The sequence below is a fragment of the Hippichthys cyanospilos genome, chromosome 4 (genome assembly GCF_059441005.1).
Source record: "Hippichthys cyanospilos isolate Australia breed blue-spotted pipefish chromosome 4, RoL_Hcya_1.0, whole genome shotgun sequence".
NCBI lineage: Eukaryota > Metazoa > Chordata > Actinopteri > Syngnathiformes > Syngnathidae > Hippichthys > Hippichthys cyanospilos.
Window position 1 is genome coordinate 20,012,543 of NC_142372.1, and position 23,304 is coordinate 20,035,846.

The 23,304-nt window shown below is 42.4% G+C and overlaps 1 protein-coding gene across 11 annotated transcripts in view; it reads right to left on the reverse strand.

Annotated features, from left to right (window-relative positions):
• Positions 1-1,837: 1,837 nt before the first annotated feature.
• neo1a (neogenin 1a) overlaps positions 1,838-23,304 on the reverse strand; it is a 163,516-nt gene continuing 142,049 nt past the window's right edge. For 2 of the 11 annotated variants that reach the window (XM_088413294.1, XM_088413291.1), the window contains exons 14-29: positions 22,551-22,661; positions 22,282-22,476; positions 20,806-20,901; positions 17,822-17,997; positions 14,492-14,630; positions 13,675-13,782; positions 13,382-13,576; positions 11,569-11,601; positions 11,258-11,326; positions 9,811-9,946; positions 9,168-9,412; positions 7,621-7,713; positions 7,165-7,332; positions 5,408-5,683; positions 4,283-4,419; positions 1,838-3,709 (exon numbers count right to left, since the gene is read on the reverse strand). In XM_088413294.1, the coding sequence (XP_088269420.1) occupies positions 3,557-3,709; positions 4,283-4,419; positions 5,408-5,683; positions 7,165-7,332; positions 7,621-7,713; positions 9,168-9,412; positions 9,811-9,946; positions 11,258-11,326; positions 11,569-11,601; positions 13,382-13,576; positions 13,675-13,782; positions 14,492-14,630; positions 17,822-17,997; positions 20,806-20,901; positions 22,282-22,476; positions 22,551-22,661 (2,330 nt within the window). In that variant the 3' untranslated portion in view covers positions 1,838-3,556. Of the gene's footprint in view, positions 3,710-3,766; positions 3,840-4,282; positions 4,420-5,407; positions 5,684-7,164; positions 7,333-7,620; positions 7,714-9,167; positions 9,413-9,810; positions 9,947-11,257; positions 11,327-11,568; positions 11,602-13,381; positions 13,577-13,674; positions 13,783-14,491; positions 14,631-17,821; positions 18,055-20,805; positions 20,902-22,281; positions 22,477-22,550; positions 22,662-23,304 lie in introns of those variants that run through there. The other 9 variants (XM_088413298.1, XM_088413292.1, XM_088413293.1 and 6 more) reach the window with 7 other exon arrangements.

Below are 23,304 nucleotides of genomic sequence, written 5' to 3' on the forward strand. Positions count from 1 at the left end.
CTGATTGAAAAACAATATAGAACGTACCAAGGCCGTTCGAGTCATGTGTTACTTGAACCATAAGTACAGTTTATTTTGGAGGATTGACTGGCTTCCTCACAACGTTTGGATTTGACTATGATACAGTTCTAAAATTAAATAAAACAGATCACGTCCTCTTGCGAAAAGTTGGCAAAAAAGTAGATTTGGTGTCAAAAACGTTTGGGTACCCCTGTTGTAATCAAATAGTTCAATCACACACAAAAAAAAGTATAGAAGTTAATGAAAAAATAAGTGCCAGTTATCCAAGTAATGGCAGAGTGAACAAAAAGGCCATTAAATAAATGAGCTGGTGTCGTTTTACAGGGCTGTGTAAACTTCTGTAGTTGGCTTGGTATAAAGTTGCTGCAGGACAGTTTGGCAAAGCACGGCGGCAGACGCGCCATGCCGCAACACGGCACTTATCCGCTTTGCGACAGGAGCGAGGCCGGATCCCAAACATGCGGACGATCGGGCTCGACAAAATCGTTTTACTTTTAGGTTCGTTCAACTATATTTCCGCATTAGTTATCGTTCCTAACATTTGTAGAGGCATGAGAAGTGAAATGTATTGACCTTTAGGTCACCATGTACCAACTTGACTCGAAGAACGGATGTTGGTCGATACAGTCCATTTTGGCATTGTAAAAAGAATCATCGCACAAAAGGGAGTCTTGTCGGAAAATGATGAAATCTGAAAACAAAAATGATGATAACATCTAACACTGCGGTTGATTTTTGTCAAACTCGGGTGCAAAGGAGACCGCAGAAAATGGGCCATTGCCTGAAGCATGATACAAATAAAAGCAAGAGATCTTAACTTCAATTTTGAGCGATTCTAAATCATTACATAACTATTTTCACATCTACACCTAGATGACAATAATGTCCCACTTCAGATATGAAACAGAAAATGTCAGGAAGCGGAGTCTATGCTTTCACTTGGTAGATCCGGTGTATAAATGTGATGCGTTTTCACCAAATCAGGCTTATAACTGAAAATGAAACATTTTGTTGCCAATTTGAAATCCCTCGTTTTGAGAAACGCACATTTTTGCCACATCGGTCTTTCAACATGTTGGTCGCTGGGAAATGAAAGTTGAGACCTTAAAGGGATCGTGTGTACGAGTTAAGACTGTTTTTCATTATGGACAGCAGGAGGTGCTGCAGGCCTGTAGCTATAACAAACATGGCCGCCTCCGGAGGAGTGTAATATAATTTAATAATTTAATGATAATTTAATAAATGATCATTCAAATTTAACTAACCTATGATTTTATTTAAAACATCCTGTTTGTCATTTAGAACACATTTATTTGCAGGTTTTTTTTTAAATTTACATTTAATTCATTCCTTTTTAAAGAAAAACGGTCTAAATCTTACACGTGTCCCTTTAAGAAGGTTGTTTTTGTAGAAATCCCCAAACTGACATCTGTCGAAATTTAGTATTTTCATCAATAGCTCAAAATCTTCCCCGCGGCATATACTTGCTTTTGTCAAAACGAATCACATATAATCACGGAAGACAATATCGTGTGGCCATTGATGTCAAAATGATCTAAAATGTCTGGCAGGGAACGAGTTTGACGACGGAACACATCAATTGCATTGAAAGTACATCGTTATTTAACGATACGTAGTTTTTAAATCGGTATTGCTATTTTTTCATTGTCGGTTATGGGCCCTCAAAATGATATATTTTTTCATCTTACCGCTGTTAGTCTGTGCCTTTTATTGCACGCGTGTCTCTTATATGTAATGAGTGCTACAACTATTGCAGACAAGCTGTTGCCTGCTCGCCCTTCTTGGATACTTGTGATGGAATAAAACAACGTGAAGCGTTTATTTTGTTAGTATTCATAATAGTTTGTACTGTATACACCAATTAAAAACCAAAAACAAAACACCTTTTTCCGCAGACACGTTTTCAAGGTTTTCTTAAAAAGCCACTGATTTTGGGTTTTCCTACAGAAAGCAAAGAAATGTCTGTACACCAACAAGCAACGCGAGCTGCGGAGTCGACGCTCGCCAGCTCAAATTCATATCGCCTTTTGAACAGGAAAAACAAACAACAATCCCCCCCGAAAAGAAAAGAAACAAACAAAACAAATCAACAGAATACGAGACCAGCTGCCTGCTGCTTTACCTATAGGACACTACATTACACAAACGGCATTTGATAATCAAAACACAAGATATGTAAGAAATTCACTTTCCAAAAACAGTGAAAAAGTGCAATATAGGTTCAGCTGTTAACAACTCAATAGACTATTTCCAAAATGGAGTCCGACCCTTTTTTTTCATCTTTCATCGCTCCTTTTTTGAATGTTTTTTTGTACTTTTCAATCATACATCCCCCTTCGAAAAAGCGAAAAAAGAAAAAAAACCCAACAAAACAAACGCGTTGTTAAAATTTCATACATTAATAAAGACATTCATGATGATGGGTATTTGTAAGAAACGTCACCAAAGCGGAGATTGCAAAATGACTACCATAAATCTCTTTGGGTAACAGGATCACGGGAAAGTAGACTTGACATCAGGCTTGTGAATAGATTTTTTTTTTCTTCATACAAAAGTGACGACGCACACCAACTCAGCGGGAGTCCCGTTCTAAAGGCCGCCATGTCGAGGACACGTACTAGAACCACAATGGAGGGGCGCCGGGAAGTAGCGTAAACTCCACACAAACGCGCGCGCGTTTTGTAAAAAAGACAACTGGTCTGTTGTAGGTGATTGTTTGACTGCAATGTGAGGGTGTGTGCCAGAGAGGGATGGGGCAGCGCCCTGAGTCACCTTTAGCTCCCAACTTGCAAACGCGGCGCTCCGGCTTTTAGAAGGCAGACCCCGTTAGGACGCCTTTGTGACGCTTTCGTCCCAAATAAAAGAAGGAGGCGGTTTAAAAATAAAGACAACATATGTACACGTTTATAAGGATGCGTACGTAAAAAAAAAAAAACGAAGAATACAATAAGGTAAAAAGCAATACAAAATCACGGTACAATGGGATAAAAGCATAACGTGACTATAGGTTGGAATAGGGTCGGCTCGTACGGAGGGCGGATGGATGTCCCACGTCCACGTTACAGAACCGCCCGACAGATATACAAAATGCACAAAAGAAAGACGGACACGGCGCGGACCAACATCAATACCGGCGCCCGGTCGCACTTTCCACATAGACGTGCATGGTCGCGCGGCACCCGACAAACAAACAAACCGCCTTTGTATTTTGGCGATAAGATCGCAATCTTTTGACCCGGTCCGTCGTCTCCTAGAACGGTTCTTTTAGAAAAACACCAAGCGTCTCTCACTTTGCTTCCCAGCGATGGCCATCTCCTTCCTGAGACTGAGAAAGGCGAGCCGGAAAAAAGTTGTTGTTTTTTTTTCTTTTCTGGGCGGGTGGGGCAGGGCACAGAAGTCATTTTGCGTCCACGGGCCGTTTGCTTTTCGTTGCTTGTCGTTTTCACTTATTTTCCTGTACCCACGGTTTATTATTTGTATGGAGTGTAATGCGCGCGCATCTGTGCGAGGACGCTCATGGCGCCGTGGTGATGGCGTTGAGGTCCTTCATGAGGCCCTCCAAGTGGGCCATCTCCTCGGTCAGCTCGTCTGGTTCGTAGCTCTGAGGGAGAGGAACAGGGTTACTGCGAGGGGCTGGGGAGGGGCAGGGGGGCAGGGAGGCAAGCACCTGGAGGAGGGGAGGAGGGGGAGAAGAGGAGAGGGTCAGTCAGGGACCTTTCACAAGAGGACATGGGGGGGGCGGGGGTCAAATGGGTGGGGTGAGGCGAGCCGGGGGGAGGGATGACGGCTCAATGGGACTGAAGCGCGGGACGTGACGTGACGTGACGTGACGTGACGTGACGTGACGTGACGTGACGTGACGTGACGTGACGTGACGTGACGTGAGAAGAAAGGGGCGGCAGATGAGAGCAACGCAAACCAGCGGAAGCAAAGAAGCGGGAAAAAAAAATCCAGTTGTGGGGTTTGGATTCATCAGCCATAAAAATAAAAAGAACAGCGAGTAAATGGAGTCGTAAAACACAGCCAACAGAGGGTGACAATGACGTTAAAGAAGAGAGAAAGAGGAAACAGAAAACGTGGTTAAAATCAAAGTACGTCGAGAACCAGCTGTGCAAGCCAGCGCCCAAAGAAAACCTGACATGGATTTGGAAGGAAGGTGCCAAATTTACGTCTCTAGCACCTTTGAGACAATTTGAGCGGTGTGAAATCCGCCGGAGGTGTTCTCGGCTGCCATACTCACGCTATCGACGTCCTCCAGCATCTTGCTGGTCTCTGGGACGTCGGGGGCGTTGGGCACGTTGACCATCATTGGCGGTCGGGTCCTTCCTAAAGTCCCGATGGAGGCCGTTTTAACCACGTGGGGGTGCGTGGGAGGCCCTGGATCAGATGACAATTCGTCGGCTCAAACCGCTGGCAAACAGCCATGTATGCGGTGACTTTTTGAAAATTCACCTAGAGTAATTAATCCCCATCAACCGGCCTACGGCGTAGCTAGATCGCATAACAGTGCCCAAAATTTAAAAAGGAATAAAAGAACAACAGACGCATACAACGGGGAACTGCCTCTGCCTCTAATGCGGGCATAGCAGTTTGTGCTACATTTCCGATGTCACCGATTGCTACTTTTGCTATTGCAAAATTGGTTCCGTATTTTGCGCAGTATAAGGCGCACCTAAAAGCCTGCAATTTTCTCAAAGGCTGACAGTGCGCCATAGAATCCGGTGCGCCTTATACGTTGCATAAACCGTGAGTTTTCATTTTTGGGGGATGAAAACATTTCGTAGCTTATTGGCCCTGTCAATTTTTCACATTTTACCTCTGCATTTCTTTTCTAAATGTACTTTTTACAATTAAAATGCATAATACCCTGTCTGAAATTTTGCTACGTTGCTCCATCTAGTGGATGCATAACGCAAACGCAGCTACCGTGGTAGCTTCTATTCCATGCGCCATATATAATTTTAAAATAGGCCATTCATTGAAGGTGTGCCTTAAAAGCCGCTGCACCTTACAGCGCGGAAAATACGGTCGTTAAATATGCCAAGGAAGACAACACCCCCTTGGGGCAAAAAAATGTTGGGCACCCCTGCCCTAGGTGTACGTGAAAGGACTTTAAGGGCGCGCTTGCAATTTCAACAGGTTTTACGCAAGTATCAGCAAATCAAATGTAATGTTTTTCAATGCAGCGAAGTAGACTGTGCAGTGATTTTCAAATTGAGAGCAAATGAATTGGAACACGAAGTAAGTTTGGCCAAATTGTATTGGAGGGACTCCTTTGCAACACGTCGCATGCAATTTTTGTGTTAAGTGTTATACGGATGCATGGCAAAAGACACCGCCAGAAGGCGGGAAAGTTGTCGCTCACCAGTCTGAGCTAGCAGGGGAGTGCTCGGCAACGCGGGAGACTCAAAGCAAGGGTGAGCGGCGACCGGAACGGCAGGCACGGCGAAGCTCTTCAGAGGGTGAGCGTGGGCGTGCGGGTGGACCGAGCGCAGGGGCGGCAGGTTGCCGGTGTAGCACGATTCCTCCTCGGTGGTGCTGGAGCCGTGGTAGCTGCCCTCGGGGTCCGCCAGGATCTCCGAAGGGCACGACGAGGCGGCTGGAGGAAGGGGCTCCGAGCAAGGCGTGTTCCTCACGGACTCTGGGGGGGTCGACAGACGGGCGCAAGGAGAGCGATGAGGAAGCGTTTTTTTCTTTTCTTTTTTTTTTTCTCCTCACATCATCGCCCATGCTCAGAACCCAAACGTGTTCATGGGTGTCCAAAGTCCATGCCTGGGAGCCATATGCTGCTCTCTGCGCATTTTCAATTGGCTCCTCGCCTGATCTAATCGCAAGTTAAAACCACATCAGGTTGGAAGAAAAAGTTAGGTTGATAAAACTTAAAGTTGAACGTTACGAGACTCTGGTGACAATTTGCCCAACAGCTGTTTAATTTCAAACATAAAGGGATATTGAACTTTTTCAGCAGTAAAAAGGTAATATTAAATAAAGTTGATATATTATGGCTCAGCTTGTAAACATCACGTGACCAAATTCGGAAAACGGGGGAGTAATTTAGTCATTCAATAAACTATGAAGAAAAAAATGTTATCCCTTTAAAAGAATTGGTCAAGGACATATACTGTTACAAACTAATAATCAATAATAATCAATAATATTTCATTTGTCTCCAGAAAGACCAAGCATGGTTGTATCAGAATTGCATTTATGCTGTTTACATATTGAAACCAGGGCACCAAGTTGACACCTAGTAATTAACTTCATCTCACTGTTGGAAAGCTTTTAACAGGAAGTGGCGATCAAACTATCAAGTGTCAAAGAACGTCATCAGCAGGTTGAAAGGAAACGACGCGGAGATGGCAATTTACACAAAGGCTTCAAACTCGATACTCTTTGTAGCAATCGTGTCTACTTCACGTTACCAAAATGTCATAGGTCTGAAAAAAAAGAGATGTTCCTTAACCCATTCGCTGCCACTGACAACTATAGTCATCAAAGATACATTTTAGCGGGGCCATTTTAATTTACTTGGTCAAATGGAACTTTGACGTCTATATCCGTCAATGGTAGCGCATGAGTAAACGACCAAATCAACATTAAGACTTGGCGCACTCAAGTTAAAGAAGCAGCTCTGCATAGAACATCTCACTACACAGATTTTGTGCATTATATTTTCCAAGGCTGGGCACAACTAACTTCTAAACGGATCTTTGAAACAATTTGAAGCAAAAAAAGCTCAAGTAAAAAAAAAAAAAAAAAAAGCGCAGCGGCAAGAAAAATGCACATCTGGCTGCTCAAATGTGGCCATATGTTGTTCCTCGCTGCTGTCACCTCCCTCGGTCCAAATCATCTCGACTCTAAAAAGCGCTCATGTCGGGCAGCAACAGCTGCCGTTACAAGTCCACGCACATTTAATTGCAACTTTGATGGCAGACTTCATTGAAGTATGTCTGTGGTAGAAAGCAGTAAAGCAGGTGAAGCGGACGACAAATGTAACAGTGAAAAGGGAATACACGAAAGTGGAAACATGCTTTTCCAGTAAAATGAGTGAATGAGCGCGAGTGTTTTTTTTTTCCCCCTTCTTGCAATTCCCCAAACGGCCAGCACGGGGCAGTGTCTCACCTGTGGAGTCCACCCTGTCTAGCTGGGAGATGGGGCTGCAGGCATGCGGGCGGGGGTGCCCGCCGCCTTGGTGGTAGAGGTAGCCGCGCGTGGGCGACGCCAGGCTGCCCATGTGATAATGGTGCTGATGGTTATCGAGGGAATGGATGGGATGAGCGCTAATTACAGCTGCGGATTCAAATGGACATGGAGGTTGATGATGAAGGATGCGGATGTACTGCTGCTCGCGCACATACACCAACGCACACAAAGGCACTCTCTTTCACACTCTGTCAAAAAGAAAATCATCAACAATAAATTAAGCGCCGCGTAAGATGTCAGACTTGGTGGCGCTCCCAGTTGAGCGTTTTCTCAAGAGAGGTTTGAAAGAAACGGCTCGCTGGCTGGAAACAAGGACAAGCTCACTTAGCAAACATTCGCACGCACGCACGCACCTCTGGTCGCACACACACTTACGCTGAGGTGGCTGCGCATCAAAAGGCATCATCATTTTAGGCCTCATCCCCCGCCGGCCTGCAAGGGTCGACATGCTGTCCTCTGATTCATGGCCTAAAAAGTACGGTGGAAACCACCCCATCAGAAAGAGCTGCTACCCTGCCCTTTTGGCGACCGATCCATGTCAGAACTTCCGTTTTTATATACATTTTGTCCTGATTTTGTCCTGAAAAAAGATCGGTCAAATGATTACCTGGGCGCTTTTGATGCAGATGGGCCCGAGGAAAAATTGATGTGTATGAAAAGCATGCAGATGAAAAGACAATAAGTGAAAACACCAAGCTGATCTAAATTGGAACCTCCAGAAGATTCACGTCAACCTATAAAGCGGGCCCTAATCGAAGCGTTGGAACTAGACGCGCCAACAAACGAAACCGACGCAAACAGAAGAGGCGCGGCTGCATGTATTTCTCCAAAGTATGCGGCTCAACAGTAATGAGACATATTTTAGTTGAGACGAAATTACGCCAAGCGCCGGTGCAACAAGGTAAGCTCACGTTAGCGTGTGTGGTTATTTTTTGTCCCGATGACAATTATCAATCTATTTCACAACCGACTGGCGAGCAGTGGTGCACAAGCCCTTGTGGTGTACAAATATACAGCTGAAGCACCGGCTGTGCAGGTGAAGGAAATAACTACCCGCTTTCGACAATGGGGAAATGTTGACCCAACTCTGGCTTTTTGATGCGTGATATCAGAGAAAAAGCATACAAAAAAACACTAGGAGGCCAAAATATTGCATAGCTTGTCAAAACATGACGACTTTTAACATGCCACGCCGCCGTCCCTTCTAAATGCTTGGGAGGTGGAGAAGTACACCCTTTAGGTGTCAAATTGAGTCCGTGTCGGGCTCATTTATTGCCATTATAAATTGGAAATGTTGTCAATTTTGGACATATTGAAAACCCGAATTTTGCATTAATCCTTTCACCTGCAACTTGCAAACGCAGCGCAATTGACATTTTTATGTTGACACCCCAAAACCACCGGGTGGCGCTAGCGACTACCTTATGACATTTGCAAGCCTTTCAATGACTTTGATGATTGATGGGCTCATGCCACTCAACATTTTGAGGGGTTTTAAGTAAATATATATTTATATTTGACGACGTTATGGGTTCAAAATCAGCCCAAGTCGGCCAGGGTTAAAACGGATGACAGTTTCTTCTCTTCTTCCTCGCTCAAAGACTTACACAAGTATTTCGAGACAAAAATCAGTCAAAACATATGGTAAAATACTTTTGAACGTGTGTGAAAGGGGCAAAACTATAAGAAAAAAAAAAAGGCCCTCCCGGCAACTACCACGGTTGGGTCTGGAACGTAGCGCATCTCCAGCCCTACAGAGGTTCACACGACGCTAGTAAAAGAGAAACAACTGAAAAATCTTCCAAAAAGTCGAAAGCCCTCCCTAGCGGCGGTGACGCAGCAACCGCTGTCGGACTCTAAAGCCCGAGTCACAGCGCGTGCCCGCAACATTCGACAAAGTGGCGTTCTGGCCACAGACTGACCACGGTAGGAGTTTCGCCTCTGCTGCAGGTGGGGGTTGGCGTCCATGCCGCCGTCAGCCGGAGTGATGTCTTGGGAGCTGCGGGGGATGGGCGTTTCCGTCATGACCGGGTTGGGCTCCGGCGACTTGTCCATGGGTTTGAGCTCCAGCCGCTCGTGGTGGATCCAAAGATCAGGCGGCTTCAGGTCTTTGGAGTTGCCCTTATATTTGTGAGAGCCGTTGGAGGACTTGGAGGCGGCCCGCTTCCTGTGTGACATAAAGGCAGAGGAACGGCGTGAAGCGCCTCGCGCCGAACCGGCCCGTCGGACGATAGATCCGTCTGGGGGCCGTGTCATTTGATCGCTCCAATGTAACAAACTGCAGAGAACAGACAAACGTGTGCGCCGATATGATCGTAAACAACCGCGACATTGGCTCCATCGGACATGTTTTTTCAACGACTGGTTGCGAATAACGACTGACTGGAAACCTTGATGGAAGTAACAGACCTTCTGTAAATCCAATCTTTGTTGCCTCAGGGGGCAACGATTGGTATGAGAGTGAGCCAGACATCAGCAGAAAGATGTAGCAAACTCATAATTCAAAGAATTAAGCAGTTCTGCCCCCCCCTCCCAAAAAAAAAATGGTCATGGCCTTTCGCTTACTTTTTCTGATGTGAGGTGGTGCGCCGCGTGCACAGGAAGGCCCCCACGACCACCACGATGATGGTAAACGCTCCCACTGAGATGATGATGACGATGACCAGGATGTGATTTTCACTGGTTCCCATCCCGGATTTGCCTTGGGGAGAGAAAAAAAAAAAAACCACATTGACCTTAACATGGTAACTAAACGCAGTTTGTGTTGTGTCCAGCACAGTGGTTCTCAAAGTGGGAACCCCCGGAGGTCCTTGGCCTGACTGCAGGGGGTGCATTAAATAATTTGGGTGCATTTTGTGGCGGGGAAGGACGGCGCAGCTTCAGTCGGGAGCGGTTGCTGTCGATGCGCATTGTTCCGTCCCTTTGTGAGATTTGGCCCAAGAGTGTATGGGAGTTGTGTTTTCTTTATTGGAATGTTGTCCTTTATGCCAATATTCCCAAAATTAGTCATCTGCTGGTCCAACTTGTGACTGTAGCTAATGTTGTCAGCATGTTGTAGAGCGTTGCCTTGTATGTGTTTAGCTCGTTAGCATTTTCGTTTGTGCTAGGTATTTCCTTTCGGTGAATGTTAGCATATGCAAATGTTTTGCATCGGTAACCGTACTCGTTTGCATTTAATTAATGTTTTGTTTTGAAAGGAACATCATTTGTAATTCAGTTATATGATTAATTTCATCCACCCGTACATTTAATAAGCTATATAATTTTTGCACATGGGACTTACCTGAGGTATGTTTGGTGTATGTTCTTTTCTTTACAGTTTTACAATATAAATGAGTGAGAGCTGTACTAGTGACACAACTAAATTAAAAAAGAGATACAGTCATATGGTATTTTATTTTATAATGCTGCTTTTGACTAATTAATTGGCAGCAGCTTGCTTGGGGGAAATGGACCGAAACTGGTATTAGGAGGCGCGCAATTATAATTTTTTATTTCTAAACTTCAGTTTAGCTGAAACGCAGCACATATACTGGCTGTCAAATTGAATATGTTGCTGACTAAAAAGGGCCCTTATGTTTGGTTCAAATGATTTTTTTTGGTTTTGTTTTGCATTGGGGGTCCTTGGAAAATTTGCCTTCTAAAAGGGGCCCCTGACTTCCAAAAGTTTGAGGACCCCTGGCCTAGCATAATCATAGATGGCCATTTGACTAAATTTCTGATTATTTTTGAAATGATATGCTGTGAACTCCTGTTCACACAATTGAAGTTGTCAGAGCATGGGGCCTAATTAGGGGCCTCTAAGATAAGAAAATACGTATTTTCTTTGTGTTGCTTTGAAGTGGTAGGGCCCAAAGCGATTAGTTTCCAGGCTCCCAAAATGAATTAACAGTCCGTCTCGTACAATTGACCAAATTGTGAGTGATCGACAAATCAATTATAAATCCATTATTGCCATCACGCACATCGAATAGCTTCAGTAGTGACTCGCTGAAAAGGTCAAACATCTTACCGACTGCTGATCCAGGATCAAGGGGAAGTTGGTTGCCTGGAGGTCCAGGCTTCGATGGTAGATTTGAGGCTGTCAGTGGACACAAAGAGCGGCTTCATGAGGGAAAATGCGTTCTACAGAAAGTCTTTAAATTGATGAATGGCTTCTGCTCCATGTCATATCATGCTGCCTCTTCTATGTGAATGGGTACTGTGATCAAAATCTTGGTATGAGCATAAGCCAAAGCTTTTAACCAGCCCAGCTGGAAATCTTTGGTAAGAGGAGCAGAGTCAGCAGTGTGCGCACAAAGATGAAGTGTGAAGGGAGTTTACCTTGGTCATTAGCCATTTTGTCAGAGGACTCAGCTTAAGAAGCGCAGAAAGGGAGAAAAGAAAATAACAAAAAACAAAACAGGTTAGCTCAAAAGGGTGGCAAGTGAGACGGAAACAGAGCAAGAGATGAAGTCTGTGAGGAAGCAAAGACAGTAACGCTTGAAAGAAGTACACTAGAGTAAAGTCATGCCGAAAAAGAAAACAAAGTTTCCAACAAACAGCGCAAACCTCTTTGATTTCAAGCCCAGTTCTATTTGACAAAGCGTTCACTCAAAATGTGCACAGCCTAGGAAGTGTACGTGAGATCCTATTAGTTGGACTAGACAGAAATCCCTTATCACATATCAAGACTTTCAGGGTAGTGTTTACTCAACTGCAACTAAGGCAGTGTTTCCCAAACGCTGGGGCATGAGGCGATGCCGGGGGGGCGCGGATGACCCCAGGGAAAGGATTTGGTTTTGCCATGTGAAGTGTGATTGTGATAAAATAAGGATTGACATCTTATTTGCAGTCACTTTGTCGCACTTGGTTTTTTTTTTTTCTGTTTAGACCAGGGATGTCAAACGTGTGGACCGGACCAATAAAATCATGGTATATATTTGTATAACTTTAAAACAACTTCAAATTTATTCATCTTTTTTTTTTTTTTTTTTTTTTTACTCTTCAAAATAGTAAAAACACAACATCACTATTAGCTCATTCAGTGCCATGGATGAGAATCCTCATCTTTTAAAATTGTAATAACAATAATAAATTGAAAAAAAAACAACTAAAAAATCTCATCAAATACGTTTTATGGAAGGTAACTGACACCTTTGACTAACGCTGACCTGATATAAGCCAATTAAGCACTGTAGTAATAACTATGAACACTGGATAGCAGTGTTTCCACACTTATAACACAGATAGTACCGACATGCAATTCAAAGTAAGGAATGGAAACATTTCATATGATACTGCCCATATTTACATGGACATAGCGTGCAATATTCTGTCGGCCTTGAAAGATGAGAGAAAATGCTAAATATACTGGCCCTCTAGAGGTTTCCTTTTCTGATAACGCTTGGCACTAAAAGAGTTAAACACAAAACATTAACTTTACAAACAATCACAAAACATTTCATGTTTTGCATTTATTAAAAAAATTCAGCTCATTTCCATACTTTATAAAATCATCTCTCGGGACGAATTACACCAATTTGCTGGCCAGAACCGGCCCGCGGACCGTATGTTTGACACCACTGGCTTAGCCAAACATTTAACCTGTATATATGCTGTAAAAAAGTAGTGAAGAGTTGCCGAAAGTTTTTTGATATTGCGTTTTCCATGAGTCATTGTTAAGAAGGATACAGTACTTATAACATTTTTATCGTTAAAAATCTTATTTATGGTCGATATGGCAAAGTGGGGGGGCAAAATGTTTTCTTTTTCCCAGGGGGGAGGGGGGGTTGCAAAATATTATTGAAAAGCGCTGAATTAGGGGAAGCATTAACATTTATCGTGATAGTATAACTGATGTTATACAATGTAAAACCGGTGTTATGACACTAAATCAAAAGGGGCAGTCAGGGAGAAATGGGGCAACGTTGCACCATGGTAAAAAGTTAACTTGTCATTAAGGCTCTAGGCCGACGTCTGTTTGAAGCTTTCATCACACGGCTGCAGTTGGTATTTGGTTACCCTCCAGAAAATGTTAATTTAATGTGACCATTTCTCTATGAAATAAGACTTCATCTACACGAGCAGCCCCCCAAAAACATGCGCCCAATAGCATCTTCTTTCTTAGTGGTCACGGTATTTAAGAGAAACTCACTTTTTGGGGTCCTAAACTGTACAGCCTCAGAGGTTGGGCCCATGCCCTTGGAGTTTCGAGCCTCGATCTTGAAGTAGTACGTTGTGTCTAGCGTAAGGTCCTGGATTTGGTGAGTCAGGCGGTTGCCCACCACGGGTTCAACAACCCAGTCGTGGTCCTCGGCATCCACATCCGTGCTGTAATAGATGATGTATCCTATAAAAGGGGGCGCAGTGATTAATTCGGGAATGTAAATGTAATATTTCAGACAAAGGGGGAGCGCGTGTGCCTGTCGGGGGTATTTGGAGCCGTACCTGTGATCTTTCCGTTGGCTTCAGAGGGAGGCTGCCAGTTGATGATGATGGTGCGAGGCTTGTTCTCTTTGCTCACCACTGTCACATCTTTGGGGGAGGAGCTTGGAACTAAAGAGGAAAAACAGATTGCAAAGAGTGTTCCGCCACCTATTGTCCAACTTACGTCTTTGCCCTTTGTAATATTGTAGTATTGCTTCGATGACGTCTTGGCATATTGGCAACGGAGCTATGTTGAAGTGAGGGGCGGAGATTCAATGACGTGAAATATTTTTTTCAGCCGTATACTCCAAACCAGCGCAAAGCATTTTGGGGAAAAAAAAAAGCGACATCCATGTCTGGTTCTGCGTCATTAATATAAGTGGACATTTCTGATAAACCACGTATAGATATGCAATGTTTTGCAAAGAGTCACAATAACACAATTTAGCTATAAGTTCCCAGATTTTCCAAGTAATTTGCTCTTTATTTGAAATGAAAAAATTACTGTTCATGGCATAACTGTTTAAATCTTTTGTACGGCCTGACTGCCTTCAAGTACCACCAGGGTACACTTGGCCTCATTTGAGAACCACTGATTTAATCGACTTCCTTGTCGTAGTAAGTAGTGAAGACTTGCTTTGGAGGCTATAGACAATAATAAACCTCTACCTGTACACGAATTTGACAATCATTCACATATTATCGCTATTTGCGGCAGGGCTAGCATGATCCCTATCCCAAGTGAGGAACAATGTAGTGCGATAAACGAATAAACATGTTCATTTAGCTTCAATGAGCAGCTGTGTGTTTTGTCATATTTTGATGCTTTTTTGCATACTGGTTTCAAAAGTGGTTCCCTGGGCCGTCATGCTCCACGTGCTGGTGCGTCGGCCTTTTGTCACCATAACGGAGAACTCGTACAACGTGTTGGGCTTCAGTCCGGTCACCATGTGGTTCAGGCTGGTGGTGTTTGCAATCTGCGGACAAAAGATCGGGGCTCATTAGTGTGGACTTTTTCAGAACAATCCATCTCTCTTAGGTCGCCGTGTTTAATCTATGTTTTATTTGAAAACTTTGGTTACATTATACATCGGGTACAATATGGTTTAATGGCTATTTCTGTCATTTCATGTTTTTCCTTCAACACTTAAAGTTTGTTACTTTATAAAATTGTATTAGAAGCTTGAACGTAGATCAAAGAAAAAAAAACACGGGCCTATGGGGAAGGTCACATGACCAAACCAAAAAACTGGCTGCCGCACTTCCTATTCTTTATGCTCTGCAATAACGACAACCACGGACTGGTGACATATTGTTAGAAGCAGAACTTGCGAGAATATTGCTCGCTTTATGCTTGGTGTCTTCAGAGAAATGTTAAATACCTGTATATCATTTATCTATTCAGAGTGGACCTCCACTATTTTCGGCAGATAGGTTCTGGGTCAGCCTGTGAAAATCGCTGAAAAATTGATGGCCACCAGAAAACCACTTGAATAAAACAGAATATTTATAAAACCCCAAACAAAATTTGTATAACTGGGGATATACCACAAAGAAGCATTTGCAATGGAAAACAAGGAGCACTCTCCCGCTATTTAAAAATGTCTGTTTAGAGAAAAAAAAAATCTGCAAACACTGCTTGCTTTTTTAACATACTGCATGTAAATATGAAAGAAGACAAAATATTTATATGGTCATAGCATTTTAAAACATTGTGTGTGAAAAAATATTTCTTACAAAATACATTTACAGGCACACTACAGGTCTCCTTCCATAGGGCTCCGCCAATGGCCCAATCTTGAGGAGAAAAAAATATTTGGTGGCTCCCTGTATGTACGGAAGTGCTATTCTAAGGCAACTAAAGCACGTGTGTCTATCCACGGGGGTGTGATTCAATTTATGTTAAGAACAACCACTGATTTAAGTTCCTTTAACAGCCCCAATGAACTGGATAGCCAGTTTGAAATAGTTTGCATACATTTATTGAAAAAAGAAAAGCAGTTGTGCAGTTTCACACCAAACAAACTCACAAGTAATCTGTCTAAAAAAAAAAAAAACACTTAACTTGTTTTAAGTTTTACAATCAAGATTAGTACAAATCACAAAGGATGTCAACTATGTTTTTTTCAACCATACATCTAATCCAATCCAGAATTTTTTTGTAAGACTAATGTAATGTCCCAAGTGGGGGCTGTACAAAAGCAGATGGTAAAAGACAGAAGGTAGAAGCAGACATAGCAGCGTCTCACACGTGAGGTGTTTGACTAATATTTTAAAAAAGGGCTGTAAGACGTGTAAATATATTGGATTCAGTTAATTGAATAGAAACATAATGAAGCCCGTGGAGCTCTTTAATCACTGTCGCAGTCTGCAACTCACACAAATACAACCATCACGCAGTGTTGTTTAATTGCACACTAGAAGTATGACCGCAGTGTTGGTAATCATGTGTACTCTGACTTCATTCTTTGTCTTTTAGCTTTAAATCAGATCATTTTTGGCGATATAGCTTCTGGACGCTAAGGTCAAGCTAAAATGAAGATCTGATGCTTCAGAATGCCGGTGCAGTTATTTAGGTGATAACCTGATAGCGATCGTTCACATCTTTATCTCATATAGGTGCAAGCTAACAAGAATATGAACAATATCAGCCAAAAACATGTTTTTCATTATCAAAAAAACCTGCATTGTAGATTAAAACTTGAGTCATCAACATTATGAAGATAAATTGATGGAATTATGTGTAAAACGAAAAATAGTCAAAACAACATCTTCTGCATGTGGGTGATGCCTTATGACAGGTGTTGAAAACGCTGCTTATTAAAAGTAATAATTGCTAATTACTTGTGCTAAAAAGCAAGTGAGTTAGTAATAACTTCACTTTATAACACAAGAAACATGCAAAGTAACTATTTTCATCACTCTACAAAAAAATTAATTGTTCATTTCCCCGAGCGGTTTTCTATAAGACATTTTGAAATGAGTAAAATGGCTAGATTAAAAAAAAAAAAGTTGAACATATCGTTCAGTATTTTAGCACTAAAACTGACAATGGGAGGTTTATCCTTCATTTAGTATTTTCCTTCAACCCTTTCACTCCCGTTGTACAATGAGTCGGAGCCATAAGATGAAATGGCATCCAAGCAGTTCATTACACACCTATCTACAAATTCTAGAGCATTTAGCAACTTTTCCATACACAACAAGCAGGTGCTGGGCCCACTGTCAACAAGGTAGCTTGCGTTGTACAATTTCTCCTCAATTAACCATCTAGTACTGCGGAACTATATTCATAATATGTGATACATATGTGTGTTACTATAGATTACACTGATTACTATGTATTGTAGGCATTTGGTAGTCATTTTTACTTCTCTGGCACATTTATTATATTATTATTATTATTATTATTATTATATTATTATTAATATTATTATCAAATACCGATGGGACAAAAAAATAATGTAACTTAATCTATGGAAGTGGGAATTTTTAAATTATTTTCAAAGTATTCTAGACTTATAAACAAGTAATATGTGCCAAAAGTTTTGTTTGAAAAAAAAAAAATCAGTACAAACAACAGTGTAAACAAACGTAGAAATTTAATAATAGTAGTAGTATATAAATATATTTATTGTACTTTTCGGACTACAGGTTGTTTCTGTGTTTTCCCTACGCTTTGAACCCGACAGCTTTTAATAAGATGTGAAAACGAATCAATTCTATGGGGGAAAAACCAAAACGCTGTGAGTTTAAACTGTGCTATTACCAGCACCAAGCTTGATTTATGCTTGACGCATGAGCACTCTGCGCAGAAAAGAGATCCCAGGTATCTCGCCGGCACGCGTTTCGCAGCACTTTATACTGGGTACGGCTTTCCCCGGCAGTCAGCCAATATTCTTCCATACTACAGGTGGCAGTATATGGAGTCAACAGCATACAGACACTACTCTAGGTAGTGAACCCTAGAGGTAGATTCAAAGGATCTGAATTCTTCCAAGCTTTTTTAACAGACTCCTCATCTCTCCCCAGTGTGTGTATGCGCCAGGAGTCGTTTACGGTATTTAGGTCACGGTAGTCCTTTTCAGCCGAATCCTAATCTTGTTCGTACCGGCGAACTTCCATAAGCAATAGTTCGTCCGCCATGTTTTCCATCAAAGTCTCTTACCTTCATTTTAGTGTTGGCGGGGATGTTAGTCTTCCAGCGCACTGTGTAGTAGCGGTTATCTGTGATCTTTTGGTTCTTGGGCAACGAGTTGTCCGCCCAGGTGACTTTGATGGTGTCGTGACTCAGCACGGAGGCCTGAACACCCACAGGTGGCATCATGGGAGTGGGATCTGGTACTGGGGTGTATGGAGCATGGAAGAGTTCGTACAGGTCAACATCAGGGTCTATGGGGTCTGCGCATCAGGCAGTAAACCCGCATGCAAGCGCACAAATTAAAATGAGCAAATTAAAACAGAAAGAAATGCATGGCGTGGTCATGGCAACATCAGGCGCAAGTCCAGACGGGATGCAGGGTGGGACGGACAGCCAGGATAATAAAGTTATTGAGTTAAAAGGAGGAATGGTGGAAGGATGGAAGGTGAAACCAAACATAAGCACAACAAACATTGGATTGGGAAGGGTGAAGAGAAAGAGAAAACATTCTATTAGAAAAACAGACACTGACCTCCAAAATCAGACAAATCTACACATTTTGAAAGTTGCTGTGCGGTATCGATAATAGTACTACGGTGAGGGGAAGGAAGACATTTTACAGAGAATGATTTTTTTCATATTTACTGTGCATACAAATGTTTTGTTTTGTGTTTGAACATAAGTATTGCTCCATGTTTCATCTCCTAAAGCATACTGGCCATTCAAACTTATGAGGCATAAGTCCCCCTCCCTAATCAAACATGTGCTTGACTTCTTCGGCATCTTCACTCCATTAAGTGATAAAAGAATACGCTGCGGTCAGTCATCCGCGATGACTCTCGTCAACCACTTGCGGCTTCTCGCCCTGCGTGACTCCATTCTCTGTTCCAAGCTCTTTGTGCTGTGTGCACGATGAAGACCCAAGCATTCACGCGGTTATGGAGAAGAGTGTGGCTTTCAGAGGTGTTTCACGCCTATTTCAGGGCTTCTCAAGCACTTAAGCCCAGCCCCCGCTACGTTTAGATATGATTTTTTTAATGTCCTCTTTAAACAAAATACAGAACTAAGTGTATGAAACAAAACGTTAATAAAATCACAGAATTGCCAAGTTTGAGCTCACTCGTTCAGGTTGTAGGTAAGGAGTCAGCTGTCATTTTTCTAGATAGGAGAAGTTTCACATGGTCACAGAGAGCACCATTGTTTGGATAGTAGTGGGAAAAGCTTGATGTGAAATATTAATCGGAATGTACAAAATGGTTTCATTTATCTTGCCTGGTTGTGAGGTCGGATCTCCTAAAGCTTTGACAATCGAATGGCCCCCGGTGGCTTTTGACTGAATTGCATGTTTGTTTGTTTGTTTTCATACCCAATGAAGTCATATGGTTCCAAAGCGTGCTCCAGCCGAAACATTCTCAACCCAAGTTCACCAAGTTTTTCCACAGTTTGTATATGTTTCCAAAGTATAAGTACTATGTAGGTCAGCGAGTCTTTTTAATCCCGACTTGAACAAACTGGCAGGAAAAGAACGCACCCCCGAGGAGGCAGCGGCAGACGATGGTGGGAGGTTTCGGGTTCTGCTTTGAGAGGAAACGTTTGGATCTGACGAACGGTTGCCAAAGTCACCACAGGGGGTCCGGGTGTGTGCAGGGCTGCGTGTGTGTGTCTGCGCGGATGTGAGGAGGAGCACTGTATCTCATAGAGAGGCTTGCGCGCGTGTGCACTTTGGTGCCCGCCGCCCGCACCCCCAAAAGCAGGCTGACGTGATTCATGCCGCCGAGCATCCCGCCCTCACAGTATTGCAACAGAGCTACGGAGGAGACAAAGTGGCGCCATCGAGGCTGAGCGAGGATCTGCGAGTCTAGATTTGAAAGTGGGGTGGGGGGGTGCAGACCCCCTTCTGGGGGCGCCCCGGGGATCCCGTGCAACTTATCGTCATACACTGACACAAAGAGTCTGTGATGTCTTATTTCATAGAAGCACACTTGGAATGTGTTGGAAGAACATTTGTAGTGAACACTGGATTGGGACTTGCGCTTTGTTCTTTAATTGAGATGTACATTCTAAATTGTTAGCTTGTCTAATGTCATGGCAGAGGGCAGCGGAGCCTTTGAACATAAAGGGACAGCTAACACGACTCCTACAACCCATCGTTGACGCAAGTGGAGCGCCGTGTGGATGGCTGTGTTATTTCTGGCCATACACGCATATCAACATTGACAATTTCGCCTCTGTTTTCCAAGGTTATTCTTCACTTAGAACTTAATGTTGTAAACAAGACCACATCAACCAAGCCCAAAACGTTATCAACATTGAGAGCGTCGAGACAGAGACAGGACCTAGACTGTTAATATTCCCTCCCACGCCAAAAACTACCCGTTTTATTTTTTTTCCTCATTGTTTGAAGAAAAACAATTGAAATCCGCCGTGTTGTTTTTGAAGTAGTACGATGAAAAAAAAACTTAAATCTAAGCTGCTTAGGCTGCTGTAAAATTGTACTTTTAATTATGAGGCGTACATTACCTTTAGTATGAAATATGCAATATAAATAAAGCTGTCTTGCCTTTTTAGGCAGAAACTTCATCAAAGACAAGTCCTCCACAACATGGATATGGAGCCCTAACATATTTCATCATAATATGGTTTTAAAGTTTCCGTACAGTCATTATCCACAACATGAGGTGCACTTTCATAGTCCAATTCAAGTGATGGAACAATTTTGAACAATGTTTTTCTTTGACACTGTGTTTGTTGCGTTTGAAGTTGACAGTGGTGTCAAACTACACTGCAGCAAAGTAAAACAACAAACTAATACTTGCAATGTTAGTGCGCTGAACAAATCGATTCAAGCTACAAAGGTGCACCTAATGCCTAGTTCACATATTTCATAAGTACAGTAAGTAATCATCATCTGATTTTGCTAGAGAAAACATTACTTTAAATGCAAAGCTGCGAATATAAACATGTCAGTAAGTTTAAAGCGGGCATTTTGGTGGTAGATTAGCGCATTCTACCTGATTGTGGCCTTGTGATGGCGCTCTCATATACAGGAATCCCCTCACCCACGTTGTTGAAGGCCTTGAGCGTGATCACATAGTGGGAGCTGGGGTCTGAAGAAGAGAGATGCAAATAGAATGTGCAGCAATATAAATGGAAGCAGCCATCTAATCAAGCTGAAACTCTAGAGATACTCAACTCATAATGGCGATATTAGCTAGAGAGAGCATTTGAATAAAATCATTCATCTTGCTGCGACTGTAATGAAGACTGCAAATATGCATGCATAGGCATCATGCCATCATGAATATCTCAAGTCTACCTTTATAAACACAGACATTTCTCTATGACTGAGACCAGTGGTTCTCAAAGTGGGGTCCGTGGCCTGACTGCAGGGTCTGTGAAAAAATGTGGGTGTTTTGGAACTAATTTAGTTTATCTTTTAACAGCTACAGATTTGTGCCTTGTTTGGCTTCGTCTTTGTTTTTGGCGCCACCCTTGGCCGCTGTTGATAATGCATCTAACTAGATGGATGCCATTGTAGCATCTAGGAAGGACAGAACATTGGGTTATTAATCAAAAAAAAAAAAAAAAAAACATGCGTTTTGTGTCTACAATTGCTTGCTAACAAGGCAACGAAGTCAGCAAAGCTAATGCTGTTTTTGACTAAAAATTTGGCAACAACCTTTTCGGGGGAAATTGACCGGTTTGTTATGAGGAGGCGTGCAATTTTTATTTTCTAAACTTCAGTACAGCTGAAAAGTAACAAATATACTTGTTGTCAAATTGAATATGTTGCTGAATGAAAATAGCACTTAGGTTTGGCTTAAATGTTTTTTTTTTAGTTCCTTTTGTTTCCACAAACATTTGCAGTGAGGGTCCTTGGAAAATTTGCTTTCTAAAAGGGGTCCCTGACTCCAAAACATTTGAGAACTCCTGACCTAGACAAAATTATTGACACTAGTACAAACTAAACCATTTCAAATACTGTTGTCTTACATTGAAAACAGTATCAGAATTCATTATAATTGTGCTCTCCGAGGGCAAGTAAAAAATAAAAGACATGTTCGACTCCGGTCGAACGTTTTAATAACTTTGCAACAAGTACCAAAATGACCAAATTGTCTTTAAATCTTTTTTAGTCCACGGTTGACGTGATGAGCAATTTGTGGAAGAGGTTCCGTGCTCATTAATCCTCTAAATTGCCACGATGAATAAAACCGGTGATGCAGTTTAATCATCTTTGTGTGAGAACATCTAACCAATTTGCATCCTTTAAAAGGAGCAGCAGATTTGGTGGCTTCACAAGCACCGTCTTCCCACAGGCCCTTATTACTGTCTGACTTGGGCTGTCAGACACAAACACACATCACTGTAGTAAGTGACAAATCAGGTCATCATCGAGAGAGAAAAGAAACCCATAGACCTCACAATTTAATTAAATATTTTAGGATCTTCTCATTTCTAAATCCTCAAAATTGGCTTTTTCTTACCGAGGTTTTCAATAGTGTAGTAGCGCTGCTTGTAATCTACTTTGATGGTTTGAGCATGAGGGCTGCCGATGCCGTAGCCGATGCTGTAGCCACGAACGACAATGTCCTGGTTCTCTGGTGGCGTCCAGCTCACCACAATGCTGTTGACCAAGGGACGGACATGAAGCGAACTGGGCTGGTCCGGGACCCGCGATTCTGCCAAGGAAAGTTCCAAATAAAATGTTTATTAAAGGCAAGAGCGGATGAAATATTAAAGCGGCAAATTTTACCGTCCAGGTCGCTCTCAAACGTCTCTGCTACAGTCCAGTCGGTGGCTGGGCCCGTGCCGTTCACTGTTATGGCAGACACCCGGAAAGAATACTCTGTCCCTCGCTCAAGACCTGCACCGAGGGCGAAGAGACTCCTCGTTTTATTGACTTGCATTTTAGTGCACATATTATTCAAACGGCGAAAAAACCTTTCTGCGGGATCTAAAGAGAAAATGTGTAAGTCTGCCTCACAGTGGTACTATTCCCTCTCAGAAACATCAAGGCAATGAAAATTGACGTCTCCACATGGGTTTGACTTTTCTGACAGATACAAATATTCAGCACTTGAGCACGATGTGTCTTAAAAGAAACAGCATGATAGAAAACTGAGAAAAAAAAACTAACAGGATTTGGAAAAGTCTAGATCCACTTTCACTATTGGGTGCCGGCATTGATATTCATGAGCTACTGGCAAATGATCTGATGCTCTATTCATCTGCAATATATATATATATATATATATATATATATATATATATATATATATATATATATATATATATATATATATATGTGTGTGTGTGTGTGTGTGTGTGTGTATAAAATTGATAGAATAATTCATCAATCATATTTGTGATGCAATCGGTATGTTTGTTATGTGATGAGTATGTTGGTGGATTAGGATGATTTTTTTTCTGTTACTGTTGTTTGTGAAGAAGAAGAATTGATGCATCTCAAAATCAGAACGGGGTCGCGCTTCATGTTACAGAGAAAG